Source organism: Platichthys flesus, chromosome 4 (genome assembly GCF_949316205.1).
Source record: "Platichthys flesus chromosome 4, fPlaFle2.1, whole genome shotgun sequence".
In the NCBI taxonomy this organism is placed as follows: Eukaryota; Metazoa; Chordata; class Actinopteri; order Pleuronectiformes; family Pleuronectidae; genus Platichthys; species Platichthys flesus.
In genome coordinates, this window is record NC_084948.1 from 16,006,873 (window position 1) to 16,026,829 (window position 19,957).

The window sequence follows — 19,957 nt, forward strand, 5'->3', positions numbered from 1 at the left end:
AATAATACTTTGAATCACAGCTATTACCACTGAGAGAACCGATGAAGGAGGGTTGGTGCCAGAAAAGAAACCACGTTATTGCTCCTCTTTAAGTTATTCTTTTAAACTCCCATCTGTTACTCAACTTAATGAGCCTTGAAATTGCCGAGATTACATTTTCCTGAGTTGCTTTCATTAGAGTGGGAGTCGCCAATCTCTAGGGATTGGTTTCCTGTCTTTGGGATTGTGCAGCGAGCTTCCATGGAATGTGCCGCGCTGATTAAAGGAGCAACAAACTAACCAGCAGGCCAGTATAGAGATGAGGGAGTTCCCTGTGATCAGAGGGGGGTATTGATTCAATCAACCGGCCAATTTACAGCGGAAGGTTACTTCTTCGATTTAATCATGCAGTGAGTGGGAAAATCCAGTGTTTACTTAAATTGCAATTGATAAAAACGATCAGCCAATGAGGCGATAAGCAACACTTGGTTCAAAAGCAGACACAATGAGTCGGAAAAGGTTTTAAGGAACATTTTGCAATTCATTTTCTGAACATGCGAGATCTGGGTCTACCCCGGGGTCTCCTCCCTTCAACTGTCCCCCTTGGATGCTCCCTCCCTCCAGATGTCTGAACTCCTTAAACTGTCTCTAAAGCTTCCGCTCATATTCACAAAGTGTTTCTTTCAGTCACTCCCCTTTATTACCCGAGGTGAGGGTTGAACGCACATCGATAAGTAAATCGAAAGCTTTTCCTTGGAGTTCGGTAGGGAGTTACTTAACTGACTATCCATATAATAGTCAATGAATCTATATCAACAAGGGAACATTTTATTTAATTCTCTTCAATTGCATATTTACTTTGAGTCCATGCTTGACCTTAACCTCAAATCAACAAAACAGGCACACTACACTAATGGTCCACTTGCCTCCTCTCAGTGGGTTTCAACGGTTTTCTATGAACTTGGTTGGACATCTCTATTTGAGTGCGGCTCAGGCAGCAATTTTCTGTCTGAAGCTAAAAGAAAAACTAATCGAGCCTGACAGAACCCAACGGGTATTCTGTTTTTTTGTGACAAAACCTCCAAAGTCCAAAGTTATCCAGGATTACAGGCACGAGGAGCTAAATAATCAGACTCGGATCCTTCTCTTTCCAAACTGTGTGCTTCTTATTAAAAGGGTTAGGGTTTGGGGTCAGTATCGGTTCCTCTTCGTACTTCAAAAAAAAAATTCAGAAAAGGGTGAGGTTGTTGTCAGATGGCGGTTCCCAGTAGTTTCTGGGCTCAACTGATTTTTGAAGCAACTCGCCATTTGTAACAGATGAGATGAGAGTAAGAAAATTAATATTCTGGATCCCGAAAGCTTCTTAGGTTGTTAATCTGTAATCTGATTCATAAGAATGGCTGGCATAAGGCGATGATTGATGTTTTGGCTTCATCCACTTCATCTGGCTCAGCGACATCGACCATTTCGGGCTCGAGAGCTAAGACTCAGAGAGACCGGCTTGTTTAGAGGCAGGCCAGCCTCTTGGCGGGAGGCGCTGTTGCTCGGGTTCCGCTGCCAAACCCCCATCAGCAGCGAGAAGGGGGCCATGTGACACAGCGAGGGCTCGCTATATGTAACCAGGCGACCCAGATAACGCTCCTATCTGCTTTTGTGGGCCAAGCGGCAGGAGAGTAGCTTGTGCAAATGAACTGAAAAGAGCAAGGTGTTCAAATTAAGACCCTAATTATGAGAAATGATGAATCTGCTTGTGCTGTCCCATCAGAGACCTTCAGACAGAAACATTCCACAGAACGACTTCCCAGGGAAGAGAGAGCCAAGGTTTTGATGTGATGATAATTGGAAGAATTTGGGTACTATCCAGCTAATAGATCCTCTCTCTATATTTACACTTCTTGAATCAAACAGCACACATTTGAACCGTATTGCTCAGTAATTACATAGATACATAAAGATACAGTAGAGACATAGAGGTATAAAACAGGAGAATAATTTGGTAACACTGTTCCTTTTCTTTTCCTGGTTATTTTGAGACTTGGCAGCTTGCACTGTCCGAGAGTTTCCTGCCACACTCGATGGCCATTAAGAATTTAAAAAAGCAGAAGTAGGCCACAGACAAATCAAGCAGAAAAAACATAAGCCCAAACCGCCTCTCCTTATTTCTCCTCTTCAACTGTAGGGCAATCTGAAAGCAGTAGTTGGTCTTGAAACGAAAGGAGAAACTACAGGGCTCGGGTTCATGACTGAAGACCATCAAGGGTTTGCGTAAACACATTTCTGAGAAAAAGAAATGGCAGAAAAGCTGCCGGAGGCCAATCACCTCCTCTCTTTTCCGACTAATAAAGAAAAATTGTATTTGAATACTCCTCGTCTAAATGTGGTTCTGAGGGACTTTTTAAAAAAAAGAAAAATCCTCAAAAGCTGCAGTGAATTTCTAGTGACATCTGCAGACGGCATGTGTTGGCTCCCGGCTTGTTCCCACCGAGACGAGAGGGGTTTGTGACAGAGTCGCTTTAAAGGAGGAGCTGGGCAGAGAGAAGCTGCAGGCATGAGAGTCCTCCAGAATTTAGAGGAAAGACTTTCACTGCTGACATCTGAAACTTGAGAGATCATGTGTTTTAACATTCGCCCATCAGTTCCAAATCACAGTTAAACATCATTAAAGGTTAAGTGTGCAGGTATTAAGAGAATCCATTGGTTGAAATGAAGTCTATATATGTAAGCCGTTGTATCATTGTAAAATATAGAATTTAGCAAAGACAACAGAGTCCGCAATGCCTCTAATTAATGATCCATGTTCGATGCTAATGCCTGCTGTTTTTGTCCAGAAGGAGGTCATGTGATAGTAGCCTGACGAATCAGCAAAGGCTACAGTGGTACCAAAAACACCTCATCAGCAAGCAGTGTTGAACGTCTGCTTCATCGTTTCCAAGCGTCTCTGTTTCTGTCCGTCCAGACTAACGCGCCGCCCTGGAATTTTAACACTCTAACTCAGTTCAGCTACGTTTCCAGTCTTCTCCATTTTTTGCCTCACTAAAACTCTGCAGTGGTGTGGATGCAAGGCGTATCCGTAGCAAGGTTTATATGTTTTCAAATAAAAATGTAGGAGTGAGGATGGCCACCTTGCCTAGATAAGGGATAAACTTAAATCAACTTAATTTGGAAACTCAAGAGTTCAACTAACTTGAACAGACAAGTGGTGTGAATAAGACAAAAGAAGGCACTGTTTCTTGTATGGATAATGTAACATCGTTAGTTGTATAAACTCACAGTCTCAAGGTCAAACAATAAATAAACCTTATTTAAACAACTTGTATAACTTTACTTTGTGCGGTGATACAAATCTAATCAATTTTTTAAGTTGAACCACCTTGATAATTAATCTACAATATTAATATCATTAAATCCTACACACTGAACCTTTAAACATGAGCAATAAACTGATTTTATGTTGTTGACTTCCGGCTTGCGTTCCAGAGCTTATGAGGAATTTTATGTTCTGGTATCAATATCCAGGAGCGTAAACAGTAGCATATGGACCTACTGGCTATTCAGGAAGAAGGTCAGTCTCAAATTAATTAACTGTTGCTATGGTGGATAACAGACTTTCACTGTCTGCTCATGATTTATGTCCACTTGTCAAGATACTCCATGTTCCGCTTCAGTGCCAACCACAACAAGCGCCTGTCCAGTCTGCTGAACTCATCTCTGTTGGTTTACTCTTAAATCCAAAGAGACAAAAGGTGAACGTGGAGCAGACGGTTTTCACTTCCACTCGAGCTCATTTAGAAACAAGTTAGGCTCCATTTAGTCCATAATGAGAAGAGCAGCAAACCTCATCTATACACTCAAGATCTGGTGGAGAAAGCTGAAGTAAATTACTTCACTATAGGTGGTCAAAAGTGGGTTGTGTGAAGTGTTATCTTGTGCAAAACGTGTGCACATATTTAAAGTTATTACTCAAACCTACAGTGAGATAATGAAAGTATTATGGAGTGTATTTCTGTCAGGAGAAGTCAGATCTGTATATTACTGGTGTATCAACCCATCAGCTTCAGTTTGTGTTTAACAGTTGGCGGGTGGCCAGTGTGTCACAGAGAAAAAAACAACAACTGACATTCACAACTAAAGTCTCCAATTACCTTAACCCCAATCTGCATGATTTTGGACTTTGGGAGTAAGCCAGAATACCTGGAGGAAACTCACACAGACACAGGGCGGAGGTGAAAACTCTTCACACAAAAACCCCAGTCGAACTGGAATTGAACCAGGAACCTTTTTGCTGTGAGGTAAGCCACTTAATGCAAATTATATTAATTCATTAAAATCTAAAACCAGTCGTCGTTCAATATCAATGTTAACCTGTTAGCAGAACATATTAGATATCTGTGCACACACACCTAAGGTTGACACACAAGATGATATTCCAACAGAGGCACAGAGGCTCCAGCTCCTTGTTCGACCCTGAGGGGATTTAGACATACAAACAAACAAACACAATGGGCCATTTCGTATCCTTGAAGAATCCTCAAAATATATTTCCCTCCTCCTGGGGCCACTTCTGTGCTGCAGAGCTCGTAATAACCACTGAGAATGAACGACATGGGGCATTAGGCAACCAGAACCTTCCAGGAGGAAAAATCTTCTATGGAGTCCGAGGTAATTTGCTGATTTCACACCGAAGCCCTGCTGAAGAACGAGGCGCCTGCAGTAAGTGTCTAAAAGAGATAAGCGGAATCTGCACCATCTCACGTTAACTTAACGCTTCACTGTGATCCCTCACAATAACTTCCTTCATTACTGAGTAACCAATGACAAATTCAATTTTTCACTTAATTTAATCGTAAAAATAAATCATGACTATTCTTATCATGCAGTATTATGATTCTGGCTTCCTTAGAGCAGGTGGAAGACACTCTTTGTACTGTACAGTTAAAACCAGGCTGCTAACACAATAACAACAAACAAAACATGACCTTGGTTTATGGACTAAATGTAATAAACGCTTCAATCTGTTAATCTGGTGGTTTCAGCATTTATTGCCACCGGCCTGGTTCAGTAATCACACAAGCTGTTCTGCTCTTCACTGTGGCTGCCAGAGCATCAGAGCTGGAGAGCAAATTCCCTTTAAGACTAAACACTCTCCTTTCCGAACACACACATGTCTAAGTGTGAACAGTAGACTTTATAAAATGACACTCTGATAATAATCCATGTTGGAAGGGAAGAGGTGAGTTGGGCACGTACTTGGACAGGATCTGGGAATGTTCCCTGATTTCACGAATTCTGGTGTGAAATATCTGAAATATTTGGAATAAAGCTAATTTGGAGTCCTCAGCGACAGAGCAATGATACCCAATACAACAAATAGCAAATTTAGTATTTTAAAAGTTGGTCTTATCATGACTCTTAAAAGCAAAACTAGAAGATGTAGTGATCGATCGTGATCATGGTGGCAGCTGATCGTGGATCGTGATGGTGTAATTTTGTGATTGAGAATAATCCCAGATGAGTCATGGCAAAATAATGCATTAATGAAATGATAAAGATTTCATCATATGATCAGATATCAGGTAGCAAAATAATAATGGGCGAAATGTAACTGAGACATGGGAACACTTTATAATTGATATACGTTAAGTAATGGCTATACGTCCCTAATGACCATAGTCATCATTTTATCTCAGTTTATGGTAATAGCAGGTCGTCAAATAAAGATTTGAGTTATATAACGATAAAGACTATTAAAATTATGATTCACCGTCAGATAATGTTGACAAAATTACTTGAACCTTTATTTAATTTGCTGTTCTCGCCATTTCTACCATTTTAAACTCTATGAATCCACTTTATAAAACCAAAAACAACTAAATTTGTTAACACCAGACCACAACTTAGGCAACACATAATACCATCTACTGAAAAAATTACTAAATGACTTTGTGAGCCATTTGAGAAAGGAAAAAAAACAGGTCGTGTGTGTATTTACATCTGCTGCAACCTTTCCATTGTCCATATAGTCCCACTGTGGACCCTGCAGTCACAAACCTGTTTCTACACTAGGTGGGGTCGGCCTGCAGACCCCTGCAGTCCCCAAAGTGTTGGTTTCAGTCTCAAGTCCATGATGCTGTAATGACTATGTGGTGGAGGGGGTAAATGTGCACTGTGCAGCACTAATGTCGCTCAGCTAATTCATCTCTCTCCCACCCACTCAGCTCGTAAAGTGAATGAGTGAAACGTTCACACCAGCACACACACATTCACAGTGCCCTACTGCTGACGTTGCTGTAATGTGAGATTTACATGGCGTTGGTGCCGGAGCACAGCAGAGACGACTGGAGCTTTTTTTTTCACATGCAATGGTGCATATTATTGTACATTAGCACATTTTATGGTTGTTAAACTGTTTTCACATCCCAATCTGTTGTGTTACAATTCCAATAGAAGGCTAGAATGATGATGTACAGTGATAATGTTTAATGTTAGAACATGTATCCATTTATTAATAATTCAAATGTTTCACTGACGTCAAAAGCAGACATTTAAAGATGATTTTTCTGCATGTATACAGTTTAAAGTGACAGCCACTCCTCTATCAGCTGCAGGATGAAAACAGCTCTTTCAACACATTCCAATGCACTTCGCCTAAGCAACAGCCCCGGTAAAGCTTTCAATTTATTTTAATGATCAACTTTTCATTGAATTATTCCCCCTGCAAGATGCAGCCTGGGCCAGGGGCCCCATCACCCCTGGGTACATAGCTGGTGAATTTATAGCTGCATAAGAATCAGACAACAGGCATGCATTACAAACACGTTTTCATCCCAGTCACTTAACCACCCAGTGTGTTACAGTTTCACTCTGTGTTCGGCACCAATCCAAGTGATTAATGACGCTGCGGCGGAGCAGAATTACCGTTCATATCTTCTCCGCTGCTGATAAAGATCGTGTTAGATGATGGAGTGTTTGTTGATTAGACCCACTGGGTAAAACTATATCTCGAATCAATCAACACCAGCATACTGAAAAGGCTAATAGATTGTTCATGCGGTTGTTTAACAATGGTAATGAAGCGAGAGATTTTTAATTTGAGAGACATCTCTTGCACAAGTTTTTCTTATGTCATCCATCCATCAATTAATTATCTATTCGGCTTATCCTTTGAGGGTCACGGGGGGGAGTGAGCCGATCCCGGCTGACATTTGGCGAGAGGCGGGATACGCACAGGGCCAGGTCGTCAGCCTATCAAAAGGCCAATGTCTAGGTTACAGCCATTCTGCTACATGTTGGTTTGAAAACCCTCTGTCCACACGACCCTTATTTCTCCATATCACTTCCAATCCCCGTCCATATTAACATGCCTGAATACACATATCACGTGACCATTCACGGACACTGGGCATGCACGAGCCGGTGTAAACACGAAGGTGAGCGTGTGCTTGGGTAAACAGGAATTTCCCAAAATAACAGCTCATCTTCTGCATAAAACTGTTTCATTGTAAAACGCAGAATTGAACTGCTGTTAGTAAAGAGAACAGGGTCAGCATCACTTGTTATTGATAATTAATGTTGCGTTCCTCACTGGTAGCCGAGGCTAATGCCAACCTACTGAGCAAGTGGCTCTGAGTGTCTGTCATCAATTTCCAAACATCTTGGTTTCTGCCCGTCAATATCAAAACGCATCTCTGGAGTTTTTAAACTAAAACGGAGCCAGCTGCATTTCTTGCCACCATGCCGCCCCCTTGCTTACATCAACGTAGAATAAATAATAGATTAGTTCCAGCATCATGATGTGATGTTGCCACGCAGTACAGTTTATGTAACATCAAAAGCACTTTGATGGGGCAAACCTCTGTACAGACTGCTTTCATAGCTATCGTGCAGACAGTCCATTACAGCAGCAGCGACAGACTCACAGCAATAAATCACAAGTGAGTGAGTATTTATTTCTATAAGTTAGCATTTTAGAGTGTACCATTAAGACAAAAAAGCAATCTCTTTCAAGTGTTGTCCATCTGCCTATTGGACAGCCAACAACGTGGCTGACAACACTGTGAGGCTATAACCCAGCAGATCTACACAATCCACAAAAGTCCCCTAATCCAGGCGTACATGCACTAAAGCTGCTTAATATTTGAACACCAGGGCCAGACCAGTTCCTGCGGAAGCTTTACCAGGCCGGAGGGACTGGGATGTACTTATTTGGCTTTTGCTAAGCACAAATTCCTCAGAATTCCGCCCTCAGACACGGCGTGCATTTCAAGGATTAAGTGTCTCATGCTACTCATGGCAAAAATCTGCTGATAACAGTTTTTTCAAAATGGGACGCAGAACAAACGCTCGAACTCCGAGATGAAAAGAGCTGAGAGCACAAAAGGGGAAAACATGCCTTCGCCAAAAGTAATTTCTCGCGTTTGCTCCGGATAATAACCACTAATGAAAATGGATGTGATTACTCCAACGGGTTTAATAAACATGATGCATCAACCTGAGCTGGAAAATCCATCCACTTTTGTCCGCAGACATTAAGACGGTGGATTTATTACAACTCCTCAGAGCCCAGTGGTTGAACCTCTAGTGTCCAACAACCCGTTCTGAGGACTGGGAGAGTGAAGTGTGAAGATTACAATAGACTAGGGCTGCTGGATTATGGAAAAAATCATAATCACGATTATTTTGGACAATATCGAAATCACGATTATTCAAACGATTATTAATAGGTGTCCTTATTCTGAAAGTGTAAGCTTTATTCATTAAATTCATTAAAGTGAATCACTTCCGGTTCAGTTAAACATCATGTGTCTTATTCCTCCGTGAAACCAGGATATTGGTGCCCAGTTATTCAAACCCTTAATGATGGCAACCCTAACACTCTCTGACCGACTGACCGGCGCGGAGAAATGCGAGTCCGATCTGAACAGGCAGGGGGGAGCGCGCTCGAGAATACATGGTGTGCTGCTGCTCAAACTTTTTCGACCCTTTTTGTCGATCGAACGGGGGGGGGGGGGCCCCCCCGTTCGGGTGCTTTTCCACCTACGCTGTTTTTTCCACTGCCGGTCACCACACAGACCACTCGCCTCCTTCACTTTACAGCTGCTTGAGAGTGAGTGCCAGTCAGCTGGGCCGTCTCTTTTGAAAAAAATGCCAAATAATCGTTTCAACTCTATTATAGCAGTTTGGAGATCGTTTGACCCAATAATCGAAATCACAATTAAATTCCGATTGATCAAGCACCCCTATAGTCAAATGGAAAGTGGAGAGGTCTTAAAACCCATTGGAAAGGATTGTCTGATGTCATTATATGTGGTCAGTTGCATAATGACAGTTGAGGGGCAACCCATTAAGTCAAAACCTGAGGGAAGGTTCCCTGTCATCAACCTCAGAAGCGGAGCGACATTTAACGATTGCCACTAAAACACGGACCTAACAAGCCTCCCTCTAACCCACAGAGTGCAGTTCAGTACAATGGGCTTGTTTGCTAAGTAAGCAATATGTCTCAGCCTCTTACCAAAAGTGAGGCTGCTCACAGTCGCCTGATTCATGTTGATTATTTATGGGACGACGTCGTCACTACATCCCTGGTTGAGGGTTATTTCAGTCTAATTACCAATCTCTGCTTAAAGTGGACTGAACTGCTTTTTCTGTCAAATTTGTGTTTTCTTATCCATTGGCTGTTTTCTATCCATTCAGCCAAATTGAAAGTAGGACAGGGTCAATTCAGGGTAGCCTGAATACTGCGTGGGACTTCTCACTGCAGTCGTCCACATGGCCGCAGAATTTCCTTATCATTAAAAACTTCTCCCCGAAGAAGCTTGTGCTCGGAATAATGATCTGGAAGCCAATCAAGGTTAGGTCTATGCTAATTTCTAATTAGATTCTCTGTTCATTCCCAGCTGGGCCAACTTGTTTATGAAATGATGCAGGTCAGAAAACTGAATGCCTGAAAACACTAACATGACTTCCCAACTGCACACACACACACAGAATGCACAAGCAAGAATGTAAATATATCTGCACACACGCTTACATGTAAATCCTACTCATATAATCATATGTGCACATCCATCACATCTGTGTCAGTATATTAAGTTCATGAGCAATCACACTGCTTTGATGTTAATTAGCATGTAGCAGAATATGGACGGGAGGAACCAAGGTGAGATCAATGAGAAAACCTTATTCTCACAGGAAGGTGCAGGAACTAGAGATCAGTGGAGCTGTTTTGGCTGGAAGACGGCTTAGCTATGAGTCAGTGGCAGCAGGAATATCACAGCACTGTGCACATTTTGTGGACTGAAAATATCTGTGCGTCAACATGAGTTCAAGTACCCTCGGAAAATGTTCCATTGGAATGTGCACTGACTGTAAACGCTGTTATTTCAGGACCCGTCAAAGTGTTTGAGGCCTATTTGGTTTGCGGAATTTCATTTAATTTCGGGAGCCGGAGCAGGAGGACACAACAAGCTTCATTTAAACTCTCCTACCGAATCCATCAGAAAGTCTTGAAATGTCTGAGTCGACCATTTTCCAGCAACTGGAGCAACAGGCCCTGTTGTCAGATCGTTCCTCTTGACACCAACACAGTGACAGACGTCAGCAGCTTCAGGGACTCCCGACTTCATCTTCTTTTGGATTTCCTTTCCGTTCTTTCATGCTGTTGACTTGTTGACCTTCACGTAGCGTGCTTGTTCCACGCAGGTATGTGCAGATGAAGGGAGGTGGAGAGAAGGAGTGCAGTGCGGAGGCGGGTGGGGGTGTGAGGGAGGGAGGGAGCGCTGCAGTGCTGACCACTGCGAGACTCATCCATCCAGAACATGCTGAGCTGCTCTGCTTTACTGGCTTCAAGTCAAGTTTGGAGACTGACTGCGTCCACGACTTTGACTGAGAACAACTCCACTCTGCGCAGTAACTCCACAAAACATATGAGCTAAGCAGCGAGATCCTCCCCTCCACCGCCTCCTCCCCCTCTTCCCATTCGTGTGCACGCTGTGTTCCCCTTAAAATTACACCTCATCTAATCAACAGGACAAAGCAGCTCCTCTTTACCTCGCGAAGTATTACCAAACACAAGGCTCAGGTGATTTCACTGCCTGCGAGGGATTCAATTATTCAAAAGCTGTAATAGCTCCTGTTGAGTGTGTACGCACCCTGAATTCATCTTTTATTGAGGCGGCTAGTGAATGACTTGTATTAAACAGCTTGAGGGGAAGTAAGTTGATGTCTGCCACCGATCCATTCTAGGGGAATGACAGGCTGCGTACCCACTAGACTGCAGGATTGAACTCCATTAACACTGCCTTGTATACCCGAAAGCTGCTGTTGGAGAGTTTCCTTGTTCACCAGTTTGACGAGTTGACAAAGCTTATCCTTTGTGCATACATTTGTGTCCAAAGTATCTTGTCCCTACATCAACACATCCTCAGGGAAACACAAACACACATTTGCATGCATTTTAAAAAGCAAATATACTGTGCACACATTTGTATTACAATGACAAAAAGTTGACATTTCATTATGTCAAGTCGCCGCATCAAATAATTGTATCTGAATGTATTAAATATTTTTGTGAACATATTTTTTAAGTTGAGTGGACTATTTATTTCTAAGTCATTTTAAATTACCTTAAAATATACGTAGGATTCAATAACACATACAAATACATTAATCAAACAAGATTGAGACCTATAACATTTGCAAGCGGTCAGAATCCATTTTTTCAGCGCGTACACTGTACATAAAAAAAGAGTACAAAAATGACTTCAACCGCACGTACATGTTCCAATATAATTACATTGTGGCTACACTTGATGCTGTGCTCTCTGTCCTATTGTGCTAATGCAGCAGAACAAATAAATAGCTTGGTTGATAAAGGGTCACTCAAGCATCACAACACTGAGCAGCAGCGATGACAGCCACAATTCATCAACAAGATTGTCTCAAAAATATATTACATAAAAAAATGATGAATTACTATATTGTTTTTTTATAATTATGTACTATAATTGTATCCGGGCTGAACAACTTGTTTGGCTGATTGAACTGCACGCAGTGAGATGTGCCGATGTCCCTGGTGTAGAACTGCGTTATTTGCCGCACATTTCTTACGTCAAACACTAAAAGACAACTGATGATAATAAAATGGAAAAATTCAAATTAAAAACTCAGAGTCTTTTAAAAGATAGAGGTCATATAATCAGTTCTTTATGAGAAATAATGATCTTCGGGGACTTATGCCGAGACAGCATCACCCATATGTTACAGGCTACTTACATTTTATAGCACATAAGATATGTACCACAGTTGAGCCCTAATACCCAGAACACCAGTGGTGACATTAGCAGAATTCTCCGGGCCATTTAACAATGATCTTGTGCAGAATAAACACTGTCCATTAAAAAAGAGCTATTAATATCCTGCAGCCTGCACTTTCTAATGGAGCTGAACATCAGTGCCTGTATGGGATCGGGGGAGTGAGTGAGCTGTGGGAAAAACAGCATTTATTTTTTCCACTGCAAGCTGTAAACACCCCTGTGGTGTGAGATCTGTGATGCCCTGCGCTGCTGGGGTTATTCTTACTGAGAGATAAACCCACTGCACTTTACAGGGTGGTTTATCCATCCACCACCTGAGCTGCCACCACAAACTTACAACTACACGTTTCGAGATAAATGACCAGTGACCAGCAATACATTAAAAAACCTTAATAAATAAATGTTCTCTGAATTGAGAACATTTAATGGACACCCGTACAGTCAAGAAGTAACAATTATCTTGTGTTTATAATTTATAGAGCTCCACTGTAGAAGCTTCCAAACTTCTCTCATTCAGTGCACATACAGTGCACACTTCAATATCTACATCACCTTAGATGTCCCCTACACTAACGATGGTAGACCTAGATTCAGGTATTATGCACCTTCTCAATGGAGATGCAATTTGTCCTATAACTGCAGTTTCTTTCCCCATGGATGTAAGATTGCTGATTGTGAAAGTCTTTTGTTCGCATGGTCTCGCTTGAAAAGGGAGATTCAAAAAATATAAACAACACTGCCTGATTAAATACAGATTTAATAAAAAATAAAAATACACTATGACCCACTTAAAAATGTAATTTCCCCTCAAAATGGAAGGAGTCACGCCAATATCTCTCTCCTAACCTGTTACCACGCTGAAGTCCGTTTCCGCCACACTGTGGTCTTTACACTGTAGCTACTGTCAACCACTGTAGTACAGCTCGCACGCTGACTGAACGGAGAGCAGCGGAGAACATGAAATGTCATTTTCAAAATCATCCACTGTCACTTCAGGCGGAGAGTAACGCGCGAGCCCCTGCTGTTCCCGGATCTGCACACTTTGACAGAGCAGCTGTGCAACATCTGCACACTGTAACGCGTTATACCCGCGCTCCAACACTACGTGTCGGTCCTCGCTTCCCACAAACCCGTCCACAACAGCTGTTAAACCGCTCACTATTGATTTAGCCCTCCGCGTATTTGCGCAGTGGTCGTGCGTAAACGACCTGATCCATTCGCGTCTTGTTTTTTTAAAGAACACAGGACCCTACCTCGCTCATGATGGAAGGTGGCGTCAGGGTCTCTCCAGTAGCTGAGATGCGGGAAGAGAAGTTTCAGCAACAGTGGTCTTGTAAAGAGTGGGCTCGCCGCGCGCGGAGAAGCTTTATAAAGTGTTGAGCTCAACTCCTCCGTGGCATCACGTCACCAATAAACCAATAGGAGCGCCGCAGGCAAGTGTGTCTCCCCAGTCACCACCCAACTCCTTCAAATATTCATATGCTGTGTAAGCCCTTTTTTCATCAGGATCAGCCAAACGGAGCGTCTCTCTGAGGCACAGCCTGCTCGTAAACGTGAGCGTCGGGAGGCATTCCGTGCGCCTATCATCAAGACATCAATAGCCATTGTTATTTCACAACGTGCACCATTGTCACTCCCACCTGATTGTGTGCATGTAGTGCGTTGGTGTACAAGAGCTCTGAAGTCAAATGATGCTCCCTGTTTGTAACTTCTTCTAATGTATCACTGTAATGTTACACTGGATCATGATTCCATGTAATGGGCAGTGATATTTCCCTGGTTTTCTCTCTGCTCACATTGATTGCATGGTTCAAGGTTTTGCTAATTAGATTTTCTCTGCGTGGTGCATTCCCAAATACCAGCGTGTTGGCTTTATTGCATCAGAGAGATAGAGCTTTGTTTTTTTATTTCATTGAATGAGCTGAGAGAGGGAGAGCTGGTTCGTTCGAGGGTGGTGCCTATTTCCTGGGCTTGTGTAATCGTTTTGCTTCAGTCTCACACATCCAGCCGTATCCATTCCCTCCTTCAACATCCGTTTCAGAAACTAAGTTAGTTAATTATCATTATCATTTGTTCCAAAATCCATTCATCCAATTGTTAAAATTCCCAACGGAGTTTGACAAATTGAGCAAGCAGCGACTTCAATTCAGAACCTCTTTGTATTTCTTGCACATCCGATTGGAAATGGCACGAAGGTCTGGTGCAGACGCAGCTTGAGGGTTGTTCAGCTTCCCCATGGACTGTCACTGCGAGCGTTGAAGTCCCAGTTGAGCCTAGATGGATGGGGGGAGAGGAAACTGATTACAAATGAAGCCTAACATCTAGCTGCTGCTCTGACCTGCCCTTTGTGTCTCTGGGTATCTGTCAATGCGCTTGACAAGCTGGAGCAAATTTGCTCTAAAAATTGCTATGGGGTGTTTTTTCCTCAGATTTCTCTGCTCAAGATGGCTGGAAGAAAGGAAGCGGTTTGGTTTTTGCTGTGAGCAGCAGATGGTACTGATGTTTCTGTGGAGGTTTATAAGGTTTGCAATGAACGGCACAATCTGTGATGCCTGAAATGTAACAATACAGCAGAGATAACGTTGAATGCAGAAAACACTGATTTAAGATCTGAGACCTTTAGCTAAATCTGTATCAGCTGAACAAAACAGGATGCACAGAAGCGTTTAAATGGCTGAACCTTTTATGCTTGTAAAGATTTGAAATGTTAATTAGCAATGACAATTCATGAATTTGCAAAGGTCAAACCACCCTAGCTTAGAAATTATGTTTGGCATGAGGAAGCCGTCTTCAGGTGAGATCAGAGTCACTGGTGAGCGCCCATCCCCTCCTTAATATTCAGGTGAAGCTTCTGCATCAATACCTGTTAACATAATCAAATGTTGTCAGAGGCATTTGATGAAAGTTGAAGGAGTGGAGACGTCAGAAAATACCTGAGCACAACTGGTTAGAACAAGAGTGGCACATTTTCAAGCAGGTACATTTTTGATCAGCTTGTGGAGACATCAGATGATCAATTTGGACAAACAGCCGGTTGTTGTGGATGGATTAGAGGGGATACACATTGAGGGAAATGTATCCGACTGTGTGTGTGTGTGTGTGTGTGTGTGTGTATGTGTGTGTGTGTGTGTGTGTGTGTATGTGTTCCTACACTTGTATGAGAACCACTGATGTAAACCTGCAGCTCCTCTGAGCATTGATTCTTCTCTGCAGGTTAGTACAGGACATCTGAGTAAAGGACTCAGGGAATAGCAGACTGTTCCTGTACACTGTACAGTAACAGTTAGTACTGTTAGACATAAACCTTGAACTTGTTTATGGACATAAAACAGACCTTTTTTGTGATAGTGAGAAACTCATTAAGGTTCGGTTGGTTCATTTTCAGTGGATTGTCCCTTTAGAGCTCAGGTTAATGGTGCCCTGTCACTGAACATGAGCTGTGTCTCAATTCAGAGGCCCCATCCTGCGGAGGACCTGATCTACGCAGCCGACCTTGGCTGCATACTCCTGTACGCAGCATCAGCCAAATTGATATGAGACTGTCTGGTCACCCATTGCTCCACCAGCTTGTCCCGTTGTTACAGTCGTCGCCTAGCAACAAAGCTATGGACAAAAATATATTTTCTTTTAACACATGTGCCATTAGCTGTTCAGTTGAGTATTTACATTTAAAAATAAATTCTTCCCTTCTTACCCTGCCAGGAGATTCAGCCCTTGTTGCATTTACAAGAGCAGAGGAAATAGTTCATGGTGACAGGTCATGAAGCCTGCCTCCTCCATGTTAATGAATAGGACAAGGGCCAAACTAAAAAGTTGAAATACACGTAAAATACAATTTTCTTGAAGATGTCATTGTTGGTTGTACGTATCACACTGACGTTTGTTCAAGTTTTTCTTAAACACCCTTGATACCACAGCTCCAGTTCCTGTGAGTACAAAAGCGCAAGATGGCAGCACCCGCATCCAGGATATTTTGCCCTCATTTTTGTAAAACAGGAGGAAGAGAAGATGCGTGATCCATCGTTACATAAAGGCTATGTATAGGACACTTCAGCAGGGTCACTGTGAGTTGAGGATGAGGATTACATTTATATCCTTCTTGTCGTAAAAGTCTCCCTTCATCTCAAGAAACCAATGCTAAAGCGTACAAAAGACTCCAAAGACTTTTGCGTTTCATCAGTGATCACAAACTCTTTAATTAATGAATCAATATTCTATGATTTGTTGATGAACTTTCTGTGGGGTCTCGTCTGCCTGTAGCTTATATAATACATCCCACTGTGTAAGATTCCGATGTTGTATTTCAGGATTTTGACTCATGAATTATTCTGAGGTAACACCTCCATTGTTGTGTTGGAGATATCCTCCCTCCGAGAGTTACACACAACCTATTATTAGTCTGTGTGTGTGTGTGTGTGTGTGTGTGTGTGTGTGTGTCTGTGTGTGTGTGTGTGTGTGTGTGTGTGTGTGTGTGTGTGTGTGTGTGTGTGTGTGGACATACTCTATGTAAATGTATGGTAACTAGTCCTTTTGTAGATGTTCGCAGAAATTTCTTTGAGGTTAAAATGATTTTGATGTTTTGTGTGGAATCCAAACACACACAGGAAAGCCATGATGTCTGTCACAATAAAAACATCCACAGTTTGTCAGGCACACATCTTTAGCCGGTGTGATGTTGTGCGATATTGCTTTATAGCCGAATAAAGGCCTGTATTATTGCCTGCATACCTTTTTTTTATTTGAATATGTATTATTTATTTACATTGTCTTACTCATATCGGGATAAACACTGAATTTTGTATCTTTAATCTCGTTTTAAAGGCGGTACTATATTTATGAATCAGTCTCCTTTCTTCAATAACAACTAGTGTTCTAAAATGTGTGTTTACAGTGCCTTTGCTTCCTGCTGCGACTGGTGTAAGTGATTTGGCAGAAGAGACGTGAGGAGAGTGAGAGCGATCCTGAGAGTTTGTTGTTGTCAGGGACCAAGACGAGAGGATGAATTCAAGTCAAACCCAACTGAATAGTAGTCAGAGGAACTTTTTGATGGTTCGCCGCACTGAAATGAAAATAAAGATACCAACACTGTGACAGTTATCTAAGCATTAAACACATAGGACATATATCTCCTCTGTGGACCACAGCAGCTCTCTGATACACACAGAGAATCGATCTCATCTTTATTAAAAGAGGCGCAGAGAGCGTTACGACCACACACAGACTTCACTTTCATCTTTCTCCAACAGGAGAAGCCAACCTTAGCCCAGCATGTTGGTGCACAGGGGGCAGGGAGAGTGACCTCCTTCCATGCTGCGAGGGAGATCTGGATAAAAATACACACCTTCACGAGCCCAGCAGCAACTGTACAAGTGTGAGTGATGTGAAAAGCCTGAATGATACAAACTTAGAGTGTTTTCATTATAATAATGACTTTGAAAAAGCAATCGTCAATAATCTCAAGGTAAACTCAACATGGTGACAAGGCAAAACATATGTGAGTATTTAATTCATTCCGATGTTCTGAACCCCACACATGTAAATCTTCATGCCTCAGAAATCGTTTTTCCACTTTGGTCTGTATTGACCCCCGGTTCAAGACTGTTGAAGTGTGAAGCCAGTGATTAAACATAATGGATCTGATTCAACTATCTAAAATGTATTTGTTATATATGGGAGTTAAGGCCGTTGCACATCAACGGCGACTTGAATTAACGGCGCAAAAACCCATAAAGATCTAGTGCTCATTTTGCCTAAAAATAAAATACCTGTGTTTTATATTGATGAAGAGAACTTTGTGAGTTTCACCGGTTCAGGAGATTAAACTCCAAACACTGTATTCAGGATGTATTTCACTATGTCTGTCGGACAGTTTGAAGAACTGCTGCAACATCTGGCGCAAAGATCACAATTTCTACTTGAACATTAAAGTTGTCAAAGATTCCTGTGAGTTTGTACACAGTCCCCACCTGTGCACATCTGGTTCATTAGTTTTCTTCGACAGGAGTTGTGTCGCCTGTTTCCTGATGCAACATCATGCTCTTTTTAAGACACAAATAATCGTGAGCTGTGGCTAAAGACAATTACATTGAATACATTAACTACTGCTGCATTTAGATATGACAACATATTAACAACACGCACCCTGATTGGTTAAATGTGTGTGTTTGAACTTAAATCTTGTAAGAATTGACCTCGGTCAAAACAATATCGCTCAGTGAAATACCATCTCTGATGTGAAAGCTTGCATTGATTGTATACAGGTTCTATTTACTACTGTATTAATAACCTGCAAATGCATTGCAAGAAAAACACTCAACTAAAAAAAAAAAAATTAAAATTATTAAAATTCTGTGGTAAGAAATTCATCTTTAAGTAAATACATAAAATAATAAGGCTATATACTTATATAGTTTACAGCCCCATAAAAGTAAAATTTAACGATAAAACAGTTATTGCATTTGTAGCCAAAGCCTCGAAGCTTGATTCTCTGTGGGATGTACAGTAGGTCCATCGAGTGAGGTGCGTGTACACAAACATTTACGTAAATCAAAAGGTGGATTCCAGAGCTACTGCTGAAGAAACAGTCAAACCAAATTATATTAAATTTGATAAAAGAGCTGGTTGGAAAAATGCTTTGCAGCTTGTCTCGTATTATTAACATTCAATAGGATTCAGTGTCCCTTTAATCACCAGGAACAATAGACGCACACAGATTTGTCTTGTTGACACTGGTGACACAGCCTCAGTGCACAGCCTTACAGAGCTTTCACAGTTCCCACAGTATGAAGAACAGAACCAACTGTACAGTGTAACTCACCGTCACTGCAGGAGACATCATCACATATATAATACACAGTCGTGCCCACAGATCAAATCAGTCCACATATACACATTCACCCTGCAGCACAGGGAAGTGATTCATCGTTTATCATCACATTACTTCAGGTTCCACAGAGGGAGGCTGAGCTAGAATCACAGCCGGATGCCCACAGTTTAACCGACCCCTGATCTGTATTGCTAACACCATGAAGAAGAATGTGCCTGTGGGTCAATTACACACTCAGTTAGTTCAGTTAAAGGTGCAGTGTGTGGGACTTTGTGGCATCGAGCTGTGAAGTTGCACTTTGCAAACAAATGAATACCCTTCAACTCACCCTTCGTTAAGGTCTTCAGGTAACTTGATGGGCCCTCTCTGGAGCCAATGGTAAGTTTGTCTGCTATGGGCTACTGTGGAAACATGGTGGACTCCTGATGTAGATATAACGGGTTAATCCCAATGTTACACTAATATGGTAATTCTTAGTTTCAGCAAATTGCCTCATTGCAGCAAATTATATAATAACAAAAACAAAAATAAGTTAATTGGAAAATTACATGCAGGAGAAATACAAACTGGGTTAGCTTCCTGGTGGAAACAATTTGCATTGTTTAAGGATCTGGAAAGCTAAGAGTAGAGAACATATGATGCAAACGTGACAATGAATGCAGAGAGATGGAGGATGAGATGAAAAAGAAAGAAAAGGAACTCACCTCCCTCCCTGGGCTCAGAAGAGGGAGAACAACCAGCTCAGAGCTGCCTGGAAGAAGACGAGAGAGACGATCAAAGGCTCCTTTGAGAGAGAAGGAGGAGAAGCAAAGGGAGCCTGGGACAGCTGTAGAAGTCAAAA

General features: G+C 41.9%; 1 protein-coding gene across 1 annotated transcript in view; it reads right to left on the minus strand.

Annotated features, from left to right (window-relative positions):
* Nucleotides 1–13,703, minus strand: part of pcp4b (Purkinje cell protein 4b) — a 33,643-nt gene extending 19,940 nt beyond the window's left edge. The window contains exon 1 of the mRNA XM_062386851.1: nucleotides 13,544–13,703. Within this exon, the coding sequence (XP_062242835.1) occupies nucleotides 13,544–13,552 (9 nt within the window). The 5' untranslated portion in view covers nucleotides 13,553–13,703. The remainder of the gene's footprint in view (nucleotides 1–13,543) is intronic.
* Nucleotides 13,704–19,957: the final 6,254 nt, after the last annotated feature.